Source organism: Ixodes scapularis, unplaced genomic scaffold, assembly GCF_016920785.2.
Source record: "Ixodes scapularis isolate PalLabHiFi unplaced genomic scaffold, ASM1692078v2 PGA_scaffold2__306_contigs__length_199485367, whole genome shotgun sequence".
Classification (NCBI taxonomy): Eukaryota; Metazoa; Arthropoda; class Arachnida; order Ixodida; family Ixodidae; genus Ixodes; species Ixodes scapularis.
This window is the reverse complement of record NW_024609857.1, coordinates 20059402-20073330: the sequence shown is the minus strand read 5'-3', so window position 1 is coordinate 20073330 and position 13929 is coordinate 20059402. Positions and strand designations below refer to the sequence as shown.

General features: G+C 45.8%; 2 protein-coding genes across 2 annotated transcripts in view; one reads left to right on the top strand and one right to left on the bottom strand.

Moving 5' to 3' along the window:
• Positions 1 to 357: 357 nt before the first annotated feature.
• LOC8031793 (neprilysin-1-like) lies at positions 358 to 3974 on the bottom strand. The gene is made up of 2 exons (XM_002407299.3): positions 2575 to 3974; positions 358 to 1405 (listed from the first exon to the last, which is right to left on the bottom strand). Exons 1-2 carry the CDS (start codon positions 3972 to 3974, stop codon positions 358 to 360), a joined length of 2448 nt encoding a protein of 815 aa, XP_002407343.3.
• A 3794-nt stretch (positions 3975 to 7768) lies between these two features.
• The window catches only part of LOC8035951 (adenosine receptor A2a), a 30881-nt gene continuing 24720 nt past the window's right edge, over positions 7769 to 13929 (top strand). Inside the window, exon 1 of the mRNA XM_029980689.4 lies at positions 7769 to 7912. The gene's annotated coding sequence lies outside the window, so the exon portion shown is untranslated. The remainder of the gene's footprint in view (positions 7913 to 13929) is intronic.

The window sequence follows — 13929 nt, the reverse complement described above, 5'->3', positions numbered from 1 at the left end:
TTATATATATATATATATATATATATATATATATCGATGAAACAAATATTAAGTTAATTTCTACAAGAAAATCACGAGTAGCTTTTTTTTAAGCGTGTTTGGAATCTAGCAGCGTTAAAAACCTAACTTCCGTTTAAAAAATAAAGAAAGAAATGGCGTGGAAAATTTTTTAGAAGTTAAGAATTCGTCCTATTATCGGTTTGTTCTGCGGTCACGTGTTCCCAACTTTACTTTTGTCACACGGATATTTAACCTGACACACTAAAAGTACTCAGACAAACAAATATGATGCAGTGGTGCTGTCGATATGTCGAAAATTAGAAATATTTAAAAGGAGAATAAAAATGAAAAGCTAAATTATTGAAAAGTAAAGGAACACTTGTCAATTGGGTTCATAAACGTTCCTTCGGAACAATTAAACACGTCTGAGAAGAGATCGGAATTTCTCAGCGCTGCGTTGACCTTGTGCCAAGCCGGGGCCTCGGCCCCGGATTGCAGAAGTCTGTCCAAAAACACGTCGTCGTTCAGTTCGCAGTAATTCAGCGCGTGGTACACAAAATGCATTTTCTCCGAGGAGAACGCTGCCATCCCTCGCAGATAGACGTCTCCCTCCTCGAGACCAGACATGAAGGCCTTGAATGCCGGAACCACCGACAGCGCATGCGCGAGAAGGTCCCCGCCCATCGCTCCCGACCTAAGCGACATGTTGACATGCTCGTCTTGCAAGTCCCGGAACTGATTCGTCAGGCACGTTCTGGCCTCGTCCAGAAAAAGCCAAGACCTCCTGTGCCCGGTGTGGTACAGGAAGTTCAGAGACTCTTTGTAGACGAACTCGTACACGCTGGCAGCGATTCGCGGGGCAATTCGGGACATCTGGAGTGGCAGAAGTGTACTGTCATCCGCATCAGCTCGGAAAAAATCGAAGGCTGCCGGCGGGACGTCGACTCTGTCCGAATTGACGGCGGCAACAGTCTTCAGGAGGCCGCCGATCCAGGGCGCGTCGACGAAGATCCCGGTCAGGTAGCGTCCGTACTCGTTAAAGTTTTTCCGTTTGATGAGCCGAGCAAACTGTTCGTGAACCGGAACTCTCGGATTTTGCGTGTAGTAGTAGCCGAGGTACTTTCTTCGCGATGTTTCGCGAAGTACCCACTGCGGTATCAGCGACGTCCATCTGGCGCGTCTAAGGACCCCGATGATGTAAGCCTTGAATGGATTGGGGAATGTTATGGCTATATGTTTGAGAAGCTGCTGCTTGACAATCCTCACGAACCGCTTTGTGTTGAGGTGACGCAGGGCTGCCGCGATGTCGTCTCGAGCGGAGTACAGAGAGATGACCGGTTCGAGCTTTTCGAAGAAGCGAACGCAGTAGTGTTCCTGGCGGAGTGGCGGATGCCATTCGGGGTACCTGAAGAAAGATGATAAGGCGGAATTAAACGCGGAGACAGAAATGTGAGGTTAAAGGGGCATTGTAGTAGACGGTTTTTCTCCTCCGCTACGTTACCCGTGAAGAAAACACTGCAGCTGCGCGTGCGCGCCGCCAGCCTTGTCTGCATAGTTCAAGGTCTCGTGGCGGATTACGGGGCACTAACCGGGTGCTTAGCGGGCTGCGGGAACGGTCTATTAAAACTCCCTAATGTATCCTACACCTTCTCACGAAGGGATGCAATTATAGGCACATGCACTCTAAAAAATGCCTGCACATCTACGTACCCTTAAATCACTAAAATATCCAATCTCTGCGATATAGACGCTTTACAGCAGCTGTGCGTGGGCGCCGCCATAACTGACCTTCAGTTTTTGTTCCCTCTTATTCCGTTCGCTTCACTTCATCATTACCACAGCAAAACAGGCTATTGCCATTTTACATGCTGCTGTGTTCTTGTGCCCAGCATAGGCCCTTGTGAAGACCCGTCAACGCCCGCTTCAGTGGCTCGGCATCTCGGTAAGACAAGAGAAGGGCGGCTATGGCGGCTCAATCTGGCGCGTGGGTAAAGCGTGTATAGGAAATCAGCTCAGCGAATGATGAGGCGGAACATTCGTTTACACCTAAAAGCGAAGTCTGCGCTGTGGCATTATACGCAGTGCAAAGCGTCATGCTTGCATTGCATAATGCCACAGCGCAGACTTCATTTTGAGGTCTAAACAGATATTCCACCTTATCATTCGCTGAGCTGATTTCATAGATCGCAGAAATTGGCTCTTCGAGTGTTTTGCGGGTATGTTGACGCGCAGGTATTTTTTTTATAGTGTGTGCGCAAGCTTGTTTGTTGAAGACGATTAGCTTACAGAGAAACTTGCGCAAGAGGAGCGCATTTTTTCCACAGTGGCTAGCGTTCCTCCTGCAATAAATAGCGAAACTCTTAAGATGTAATTATCTCTAATATATAAGATAAGTGGCGTAAAGAAAGGAATTAAACGCAAAAAAACGAGTGGTAGAGGTGTTTTTAAATTACAAATAACTCAAAAGTCCACTAGTTCTTTTTTTTTTTTTTTTGGGGGGGGGGGGGGGGGGGCGGGGGGTAGGGGGGTTGGGGAGGTCAGTATATAATAACACTGGGAATTAATTTAGCTTACCTGGATACCGAAAGGGCACCGAGAAAGTCAAGAGACCGGTTCCGGGGGAGTAACGGTGCCAGCGCGAGCTTTGTCCGGAATCCTAGGTACGACAGTATTTCAACATCTTGTAACTCCTGGAGTACGTACTGGAGGGCATTGAGGTAACGCATGGAATCGACCATGACGTACAAGGAAGAAAAATCTGTTTCTTCATCTGCCAGCATGGCTTTGAACAGCAGGTTCCACCTGAGCTTGCCCGGGCTGGGAAGATCTTCAACCTGTACAATGCGAGGCACTTCGGGTGGACTGTTCACGATGGCTCGCGCGAGGCCACGTTCTACGTTGAGAACGTTGACCTCCAGTCCCTGCGTTAAGTTGCTATCTTGCAGAATTATCTTCATAGCTTGCGACACATAGCTGTAATTTTCTTTATCGTTGTCCCCTAAGAAGGAACCTATGACCAGTCTCGGGAGTCCTATAGCAATGAGCGTCTCGTTAGGAAAGTCGACATCGACGGTCGGCCTGATGGAAAACAAAGCTGGTTCGTTTATCAACCTGTAGAAGATGCCGATGCTAGAAGATAGCTTGGAGTCTTCGACGGTCGCGAACATAGGCCAGACCGATTTTCGCAGTCCGCTGACCATCGTCTTGATGTTAAGGAACCAGCTAACGTTCCCCAGCTGGCGAACAAACCGATCAAAGAGCTGCTTTTCAGCGTCTCCGGACCTGTGATAGCGACACTCGTTGTACAAATCTGCAACGTGTTCGATGTCTTCCAAGTAACGCCGGAACGCTCCGTCTACGAGCTTGGTGACAACGTCTTGAGTAAGCGTGTCCACGGACACCTTCGCGGACCCTTCGGGAACGGTTATACCCCGAGACCATTTCCCACAAACGTATTGGTAGAAATCGTCGCAGGGAGACACAGAGTCGTCCAGCTGGCGTGACAGGTTGAGCGCCTCCCTCTTGCAAGCTGCACTACTACATGGTTTTGAATCCTGAGTTAACTGGGGCGGTTCTTTGTCAACCCTGACAGTAGGCTGCACAATCGTGTTCCAGTGGAGTTGAGCTGCCCTCGCTCTTCCTGTGGTTTTCGTTGGAACTAGTCTCGATGAATCCTTTGGATGCCTTACTGACTCATTGAACGTTGGACGAGCGTGTAGTTGGTGGTGAATCACGTCGCTGATTTCTTCGGCAGGCTTGATGATGGTCGGCATCAGAGCGGCCCTGCTGTTAATGAGCGCAGCTCTGAACGCTATGAAGGGCAGGACTCCAGAGAAGAGGACCGCGACGGACGCGAGGAGGACGACAGAGGACTTGCTGCTGAGGAGGCGTTGGGCGGCCGACATATCTTGTGCGGGCTGCAAGTTCTCCGTGGAAAGCTCAATGATTTCATCACCGGTACCGTCCGTCCACATTGTTAAGGACGGAGAAACGAGAGAAGCGTGTAGATGTTTATGAAATAACGAGTACCTTACGTGAGACAAGATGTAGCAATTTGAAGCAGTAGGACATGGATTGTCAATACCGAATACGAGAGAGCACGTGAACTAAACGCGCGCTTAGCCGTGATCGAGCTTCGAACTGCAAGCACGATGAGCGCATGAAACCTTGCGCGTGAGTTTTGTTTTCTTTCAAGGATACCCTATCGACCAAATGGCAATTTTCATCGCGCGTTTTTCAATCTACTTTAACGGCTTCGTCTTTAGACCATCAAGTGCTGTGAATATCTGATTTGCTCGAGAAGGCTGCCGAGAGAACCTGCCCCACAGCTTTCTGCTCTAGCCTCTATAGGTGCCGTGGAGTTCGCGAGAATCGCCATTAAAATTAAATTTAAAGCCGATGAAAGTTGCGCACGCGAACTCTTCACTGATTCTAAAATTACCGGTACACAAAAAGTTGACCCTGAGCGCAGTTAAAGGGATACTGAACCAAGAAATTTAGTGTCCCTAAGTAAGTGACGCGTTCTTTCCACGAGCCAGCAGCCGCCGGTGTGCGCGACCACACGCAACAAAAATGACGTCAAAGATTTCCATTCGCGGTTAAGACGACAGTGAAATGAATGGGCTTCGGGCCGAAGGAGCATAAAGACAAGTGTTTCATCTACACAGTGGTGTCTGGTGTAAAAAGTAGGCGATTAATTGGTCTAACAAACAAGCACGTAGCTTTCCATTGTAGAGATGAAAAGCCTGTCTTTGTTCTCCTTTGGCCCGAAGCCCATGCATTTCACTGTCCTCTTAAGCGCGAATGAAGGTCTTTGACGTCATTTTTGTTGCGTGTGCTCGCGCACACCGGCGGCTGCTGGCTCGTGGAAAAAACGTGCGCCACTTATTATGGACACTAAATTCTTTGGCTCAGTATAGACGCTTTGCAGCAGCTGTGCATGGGCGCCGCCATAACTGACCTTCAGTTTTTGTTTCCTCTTATTTCGTTTATTTCACTTCGTCATTACCATAGCAGGCCAGGTTATTGCCACATTATATTCAAAGCTGGGTCCTTTTCTAAATCATCGGCCTTTGTAGAGGATCGGCAACTACCGTTTCAGTTGCTCGGCATCTCGGTGAGACAAGAGAAGGTCAGCAATGGCGGCTGTAATTTGGCGCGTGTGTAAAGCGTCTATACCTTTAAACAGCAATGTGTTCTAAAAAGGCTTCACAGCATCGGACAGAATTGATACATCCCTGATTTGCATATATTCGGGGACCACATTTTCTCTCATTTCAGAAGAAGTGAACACCGAAGCCAAGGATACATGAGCACCCCTAGGGGTGCCTATATACATTTGGCCTCATTGGCAGAAAACGTTATCAAAGTGCCCACCTACATTAAATGTTGTCGAATGGATCCCTCTGGATTCGCTTGCCTTCCTTTGGCTTACAGAACGGCTTGCTAAAATATCGAAACTTAAATCTAAAGACAACACGAGCAACCTCTCTCGGCTTCGGGAAACGAATTTGCCTACCACTAGAGGCATCTTATTAGCCCCGTGCGCGACCGAAAGCGTCGCTGTGGTCGGCCTTCCACGATTGGCCGAACGCTGACTATGACGTAGGAAAGGGGATTTATCATCGACGGAGATAAGAGGAATGAAAGAACTTTAATTTGGACGGTGTTGGCAGTGTTCCCTTGAGAGCGCAATGATTTCAGGCTTCCACCATGTTATTTACAAACACCATCGAACTTGTTGTTTGCAAGGTAATGACGTCACAAGGGGGAACCATAGGAGGGCGCCACCAAAACATCTCGCCGCTAATAGTTGTGGCGCCCTCCAACCCAGTTGCCTGTTTTTCTGTTTTTTTTTTTTTTGTCAGCGATATGTATCAGGGTGTTACGTTTCCTGATTGACGCGGGGGCTGAGGTTAGTATTCTACCAGTTTCGTTCGACTACCAGTTTAGAAAAAGTCCACGTTAATCTTAAATAAACAATTTACTTGAAGGTCAAGTGAGCTGTCAGAGGCACTTGCCTGGTTCGCGACTCGTTGTACCGGTAACGCCAGCTCTCATTACCTTTAGAAAACACTCGACTAAAATATTCTTCCTTAACGGACATGTAAACTGCGACAAAAAGAAGAGCACACATTTTTGAAACATTAAGTGACCCCTTTAACGTAGTGAAAAAAAAAGAAAAAGAAAAGGCTGTATCGGACTTTTGACATGCAGTATCTTACCAAACAGGTTTTACGAATACGAACACACTGCAAGAACACACGCTGGATTTGCGGTTGAAGTTCTGCTGTGAGTCTTCTGATATCGTAGATGTTTAGTAAGGAATTAAACAGAAATTATTTCTTTAGTCTTCATTTAAAAGTGTAATTTCATGTAAAGTTCAAGTTCGTTTGTTTTTACTGATCTTTTCCATCCGTCCACGCTCCCACAAGAACCAAAAAGAAGAAAAAAATTTACAGCAAAGTTTAAAGAAGCTTTCGGGACAAACACTGTCTCGTTTATAGCCCAACACGATTCTGAACACTGCACGTCACTGTCAGGATGGTATTTATTCCGGCACTGCTCCATTATCGCGTAGTGCTTGTATACGCTCACTTCCGCAATATATATATACTTTAAAACAACTGTCGCCGGTGCGTAACCTTGAAAAGGACTATTGTTGCTCGTGCACCAGAGAATCGTATGTAACTTAACCAAGTTACGTAATTTTCCGCAAACTTTTGCTACTCGTGAAGTTTATTGAGAAGGTCGCTGAATCTTTATTGATGTTTTTATCGTGTCCTTAAGTCTTTCTATTGTTGTAGTTTGACGTTCGTCAATCCGCAGGTAAAGCTGTGCGGCACGGGTCCCGGCTAAGTAGCAACCTTTGAGTGCCACAACCATTTTCTGATTATAAAGTTAGTGAGAAAAATTACACTTTTAATAGCATTCTCTCTAAGAACTTTCGTTGAGAGCAATGTGGGTAACAACGGATACTTTATTAACATGGACGTTTCGGTGAGAGGCTTCCCTTATTTGAAGAAGGGAAGCATATTTCCGAAATGACAACACTGTTATTCACATTCCTTTCAACGTTAATAAATTCTCGACGAAACTTTTATATCTTTAAAGACTCAGCAACCACACTCGGTCAAATGATAGAGCCAATGCGATAACATGGACCGGGAAGCAAAGAGGAACAACTCCCCTCCAACGAGAACCGAGTTTTTGTGCGTACATAGGCAGGGGTTAGTTAATATTTGACCAACACCGAAAGTTGTCCGCTCCCTTTGTTTCCATCCTCCTCCGCTTTCATTTGGTTAATGACACCGACACGCGTCCAGGATGAGTCATAAAAAAAGAAGGAGAGACAATATTACTCCAGGAATATTGAAGACCGCCGGCGAGATCCAAGGCTACACTCCCCGTCACCCTACGTTGGATTGCAGTGGACCCTGCGAGCCATCGAAGCCAGTCCACTGTCGCGCGAATTTCACGTGATCTTCGACAGAAAAACAGCGAAGTGCCGGGCTCCCAGTCACGTGACATGTAAACAGCATTCGATTGGCTCGTATAGGGTCCGCTGCGGGCCACTATAAGGTGACACCGAGTGTAGGGGAAACTCGGTTTTTATCAGAGAGCAGCTTGCCGTGTATAGCCGTCGGTATAGCTCACCCCCTTCCGCAGACACGAATGTGACGTCACAGGGAGATTGCCGCTCCCATTGGCCAAGAGGGAAAGGGGGAGGAGGAAGGAGAGGAGAAAAACCGAGAAGGTGGAAAGAGTCGATTTACGGCGCGCGTTTTTCTCTTCTCCGGCCCCGACCTCGGCGGCAAAATCTCGCCGAGGCATCGGAGAGATCTACTTTGCTCGGACACACGGCGGCGAAGGAAGGATGAGGCGTAAGTCGCCTCGGCGCCAACTGGGTCCGGTGAGTCGGGTTCTGATCTCTCGGGTTTCGTACGCATTGATCGTACGTCTGTATCGGCACGAGGAACTCCTCGATCTATGTGAAAGGGCTCTTAAGCTGCTGTCACGCTGGCACGGTGTTCTCGCGCGAACTTGACGACAGCATTGTCCACAGACATGCCTCGGGCATGTTTCGAGGCGTGTCTTGCGTCACACGGATGTGTGCTTTGAACATGTCCGCAGACTTTGTAACAGCGGCTCTAAATATGTCTGTACGTGTAAGCCTTGGCTCCACTGTAGTGATGACAGCGCTCGTGTGTCACGGTGACTTTGTTCCAGGGGCGCGATAACTCGGTTGTAACAACACGATGTGATTTCAGTTGTGCACTTTGTGAGTAGTAAAAAGGTCGCGGACGAGACAGAATTGATCGGCTATTTCTCGAATTCGCGGTTTCGTTCATATAGTGTTTTGATTAGTTTGTTATTATTTTGAACGCTGTCTTAAATGCCGAAATGGCAGTGACTATTTTGACGTCCACTTTGAAAATAATTTTTGAATATTATTATGACGTCCGTGGCGCCTCTTCCTGGAGACATGAAATTATATTCAAAAACAGTTTGACGTCCCCGTCAAAATAGTTTTGTTATAATTTTGATCGACGTCTCAAACAGAACTTTGTCAAAGTCCGGACTAAAAACCATCAAAAATGGCGGTCAAAAAAAAAAAAAAAGTAAAATAAAAAAGAAATAATTTTGCAGGCAGCGTCGCGGTTCGACAGAAATTTTCCGGAGACAAATGTTATGCACTCGACTGCTGTGTTTATGACCTTTTAAGTGATATGGAATGCAAAACGACCTAAAAATACACCAGCTATCAGGCCGAAAGTAACGTTTGCTTGATTGTGTCAAACACTACAAACTGCGGCAACGCTGCTTTTCATTATTTATTTCCCGTGATCCATATGGACAAAGGAGCTGAATGCCGTGTCATAAAATTTTCAGTTGCTTAGAAAATGCGTGTATCTGGTACAAGCGCGCCAGAACCTTTGTTCGTTCGCACCGGCCAAGAAACATCGGGGAGGAAATGGTTGCATTCCTAACCTTTTATTTAACATCCCGATCGGTTCGTAGTTAACCCGCTCGTTATAAACAAATTAAACCAAACATCTAAACTAGTTGGAAAATTTTATTTACAACAGTGGTGTCATGAAGCAACGAAATCACGAAATTTGGTTAAAATAGAACGGAAGCCAGATGCAAAGCACGATATAAAGGCACAAAAGGCTTGCCGAATTTCTCGGTGTTACGTCGTGTATATGCACTTACCTCTGTTACGAGCAAGGAAGACAGAGGAATATCCAGCTCTCCTTTGTTGTAAATTCAAAATTTTAAGCGAGACGCGTGCCGAGATGCGAGCTCAGAACATCGCCACCTGGCGTGTCACGTCTGAAAGGATAAACTTTCGAGCCAGTCCCACCCACACGCTGAATAAGACATTTCCACTGCCAACTAGAACCGAAACTATCCGTCCAAACGCCAACACAACACCGACAACACCATCAGAAACTAAACAGAACGAAAGCACAAAAGCGCTACCGCTGGTGCATTGAAGGAGGACATTGAAATAATAAAACCACTATTTTGACGTTTTACGGAAGTGGCGTCACAGAGGTCGAAATACGTTTTGAGATATTTTGAAGACGGACGTCGAAATAGTCACTGCCTGCAAAGATCATCGTGGGACGAGAAAAAAACGACAAAAAAACGCACACGTTTACTTATTTATTTATTAAATGATTCATTTATTTAATATTACCTCGAAGGCCTCACCAAGAGATGGGCTGCTGAAAATTGCGATCGTAAAAATGTAACAAATACACTCAAAAACGACAAAAAAAAAAAAAATCACTCGACAACGACATAGGCCAGGGGTGGCCAGGCAGACCCAGCTTAAGAGCTTTAAACAAAACCATTAAACTTCGAAGAGCCGCCTGGAAGAGGAAAGACAGAAAACGTGAGAAGGGGGGGGAGGGCTTTTGTCCTGAGCAATAAATGAAACTGGAATCGCTGCTTTAGATCTATCCGAGTCAAAAACTGTTCAACTGAACATAAAGTAGCAGTATTAGCACAAGACTACCAAACCGCAACCTGACTTTCAATTTGAAACGTGTTCTATTTCTTTTTTTGGGGAAGGGCACGTGTGACCAAGAGGAAGGCGGGGAAGGGGGGGGGGGTAGGTTTGCTAGGGAGTCGCGAGCCGCATTTGTACGCTCAAGGAGCTGCATGCGGGTCCGCTGCGGCTCGCGACCCGCAAATATAAGCTACGTATCGTGGAACGCTCATTTTCCGTCCAAATGTAGCGCTAGAGGTCCGAACGAGATGCCGAAGTTTCAGCAATAAATGTTAATTTATGCAAATGTTATAGGTAATGGTCTGAAATTTTCAATGGGAAAATGGCGTTTGAAAGGCACCATGGAACCATAGGCGCCGACTACGGGGCTTCAGAGCACCCCCGTAGTCGGGCGGTGCAGAGAACCCCCCGGAAAATGCCGCGTTCCGCCCCCCCTCCCCCCCACAACACACACACACAGACATATCCCCCGGGAGCTCCTCGGGATAGCAAATAAAAAATCCCCCATCTTTGCCTATAAAAAAAAAAAAAATAAAAATACAGGGTTTTATTTACCGCAGAAATAAACTATACATCACTGAGCATTTATTCTCCACCCAAATGAGCGAGATCCGTGTTTCGAATGCCGCATGGCAATGAGTTAAAGGAGAAACCTGGGCACGTGGCATTCGAACCACGGATATTGCGGTGACTCCTGTTTGCAGCCTGTCTTTTGTATGATGTGCAGTGTGACCCCGGCTTATCACTCAGCGAGCACCGCAGTCGCGAGCAACATCTAGAGCAACACCCTCGTCCTCCGTGTCTTCTGCTTCCCAGACTTAGAAAACATTTTTGAAAACATCAAAACCTTCCCGTTCGTTTGATTTTAGCGTAGAATGTATATTCCGAATACGTAAAGCGAGGAATGTGCTCCGCCCAAAATTCGATGCCTGCAAGTTCGCTTTCCTCATGAAGTTTCGATCCAGCTGGACGCATATAACCGCTTCTTCGCCAATACAAAGTTGGCGGCGCAAAAAAAAAGGAACGCGACCTTTTCATTCTCCGTCGTATGGGCGCTGCCATCTTGAAATAACGTAACGCGGCCGACATCAAGTTGCTTTAACTTGTAATCCAGCTCCCCCCTCCGCAAACTTGGCGAATGCGTTGTATTCGTGCTTTTCGTCGCGTTTCACCGCGCTTTCTTCCCTTACTTTGTAAGGTGTAGTCTGGTACTTACCTCTACTAGCCAATTGCATTTCATCATAATGTGCACAACTTCTGCTGTTAATTTTGTAGCACGATTTGACTATTTTCACCGTCGGCGTACCAAATGTGTGTGAGGATGGGCCACAGGAATCAGCGTTAGCACTGAGCCACATTGATTATGTAGAGGACTGAGACATCACGAGGGTTCAAAGGTGAATTCATTATGACAACTGGGGTTTGTTTACAAATAGTGGTGAAACGTTGACAATAACAATCGCGTATATTTATATCCCGCATTTAGGATCTGTGTTTCATGAAAGTGTCGTTTTTTTGTATTCATATAGATCGAAAGCAGTTCCTGTTGATTATGTGAGAAAACTCGTAAAGGAGATAGACAACGAACGTTGAACTTGTATTTTATCTGATGCTAGGAATAATGGTACTTCAACATCAGGCGACTTGTTTGTTCATCATGTCACACTTATACGTGTGTATCAGGTTCTCAATCTTTTTTGCGTCGTAAACATTCAATTGGTCGGTTTACTTATGAAGTTTAAGAAAGTGTATACTGTGCTCGGTCCCATTTCGGTAGTCTGTCAACTGATTTATTGATTTAGTTTAGATAACCAATTCAATACACTCAACATATTTTAACACAAAGGTTTAGACTTCACGCGTAAGAAACTGCCACAGAGAGCTTAAGAGTAGCGGGTTTTAGAATAGCGTACACGTAGTCTTTAGTAGCCAATCCAAAACGGGGTTTGGGTTTTGTGATGCGCAATAATGACGACGATTTTCTTCTTTTTTTTTTTGCCCACCCAACATTTTTTTTGCACACGCTGATTTAACTCTTGTTAGTTTATGCCAAATATTGCGGTTGCCAAACCGCAATATTTGGCACAAAAAAAAAGCCGTCTGAATAACAATCACCCGAGTGCAGGGTGGTCGATGGAGAATAGAGGTTTACTTTTTGTGGCTGGCGACACCGATACTTACAAAGCAAATCTGTTCAAACAAATACAGATTTGTTCACACAGGTTCATGAAGTGTTGCCTAGCGTTAGACTTCAGCCAAACTTTTCGAGGTACTTTTACGCGAAGACAAATTTCAGACTTAACTTGACGTGTGTGTCACTTTTATCTTAAGTAAGCAAAAGTAAGTAAGCATATATGAGCATATCTTGGGTAAGCAAATGTCCATATGAAATTAAACTAGATTTTTTAGATAAAATAAGATGAAATGCTGATCCTAAGTACTTTAACGGGGTTGATAATTTAAGAAATTTCCTAGACGGCCTATATCGCATTGTCGAAATATTGCTCGAGCACTTAATTAAAATAAGCAAAAACAGGCCGAGACGACACTGCTTGTTTATATGAATTATCTGCGTCATTATACGAGACTTTTTTAGTCTACTAAGTTCCCTAAAAGTTGGGTTTTCACGGAAACCAAACAGTGAATGGTATATACCCGCGGGATCATCTGTTCTGCCCGATTCAGCACATTGCTTATCAAGCTGTCGGTATGCTTCTTCCCATTCACCTTCTAGTCTCTTCATTACTCTAGTTTTCTTGGAAATTAGTGACATTGGGTACGGCCGTAGACGATGGTAATCTTCCCTGTGCATCAGTCTGGCGTTTCGCAACCGACCATAATCAGATACATCAAAGGAGTTAGTAAAAAGGCCCGCAATTTAAGATAAAAAACACCTCGTAGTCCTGAAAGTGGCTCAGTACCACGGCCTCATTAGCTGTGCGCTACAAGGGAAACAATTGCGTCACAAAATTAAGCAAGAACTACATAAAACAGCAACACAGCCGCGTGCACGTTGAAACCGAAACCGATCAAACTGAAGCAATCTAATGGCGCCGAGTGTGTCAGTTCCCTCTATCCGTCTGTCAGGCAACTAGTGAGATTAAAAGGTATATACAGTTACTCTAAGAGCAACGGAAAAAATGAACTGCAAACGCTTCGCAAACATTACTCGGGAGACATTTTGGGAAACTCCAGTCCAGGCGAAGAAAAAATAGAAAGAAAAATTGACCGTATCTCCACGTGGTGAATGATGTTGATTGGGGCCAACGTTACTAGAAACACTCAGTTGGGGAACTGCCATAGAGACTGCTCTGAAAAAGTGGCCCCGATCTGTCCTCCAGAACCGAGCTAATGGCGATCACAACGCCGCCATTTGTCCCGCCGCGGCCACTCGAGGAACTGCACATGACTTTCGTTTTGGCTTCAATCGACCATTTTGGGGTCAAAACAGGTACTATGAAAGGGGCTTCAGGGGTGCCACTCCCAACGCCCAAGTGGACGCGCCGCGGATTACTACTGAGGTTAATATGCACCTAGCTCGCCCCGCTGAGGCACGGTTGTATAAAAACAATATTAATTGCACTGCAAAACCTTGCAAACGAAAGATTTTAGAAAACAACACGCGCTCTTTATTTTGTACTATACTCCAATAAAAGTTACTACACAAAGAGGTTTTTCCGCTAGTTTTTACGTTAAAACATGCTTTCTAAAAGCTCAAGGTGACCACAGTACAGACAAATGATAAAGAGTGGCGCTGTTGTCGTATTTAGCTCGGTCTCGGTGGACACCAGCGGCCCAGGTTTCGACGGTGAGTTTCCCAACTAAGGGTCCTACTAACGTTGATTGGGGCGAAGCTCTGGTGGTGCTTGTCTGCGTAGACGCTGAGCAGCAGCATGCCGAGCCTTTCG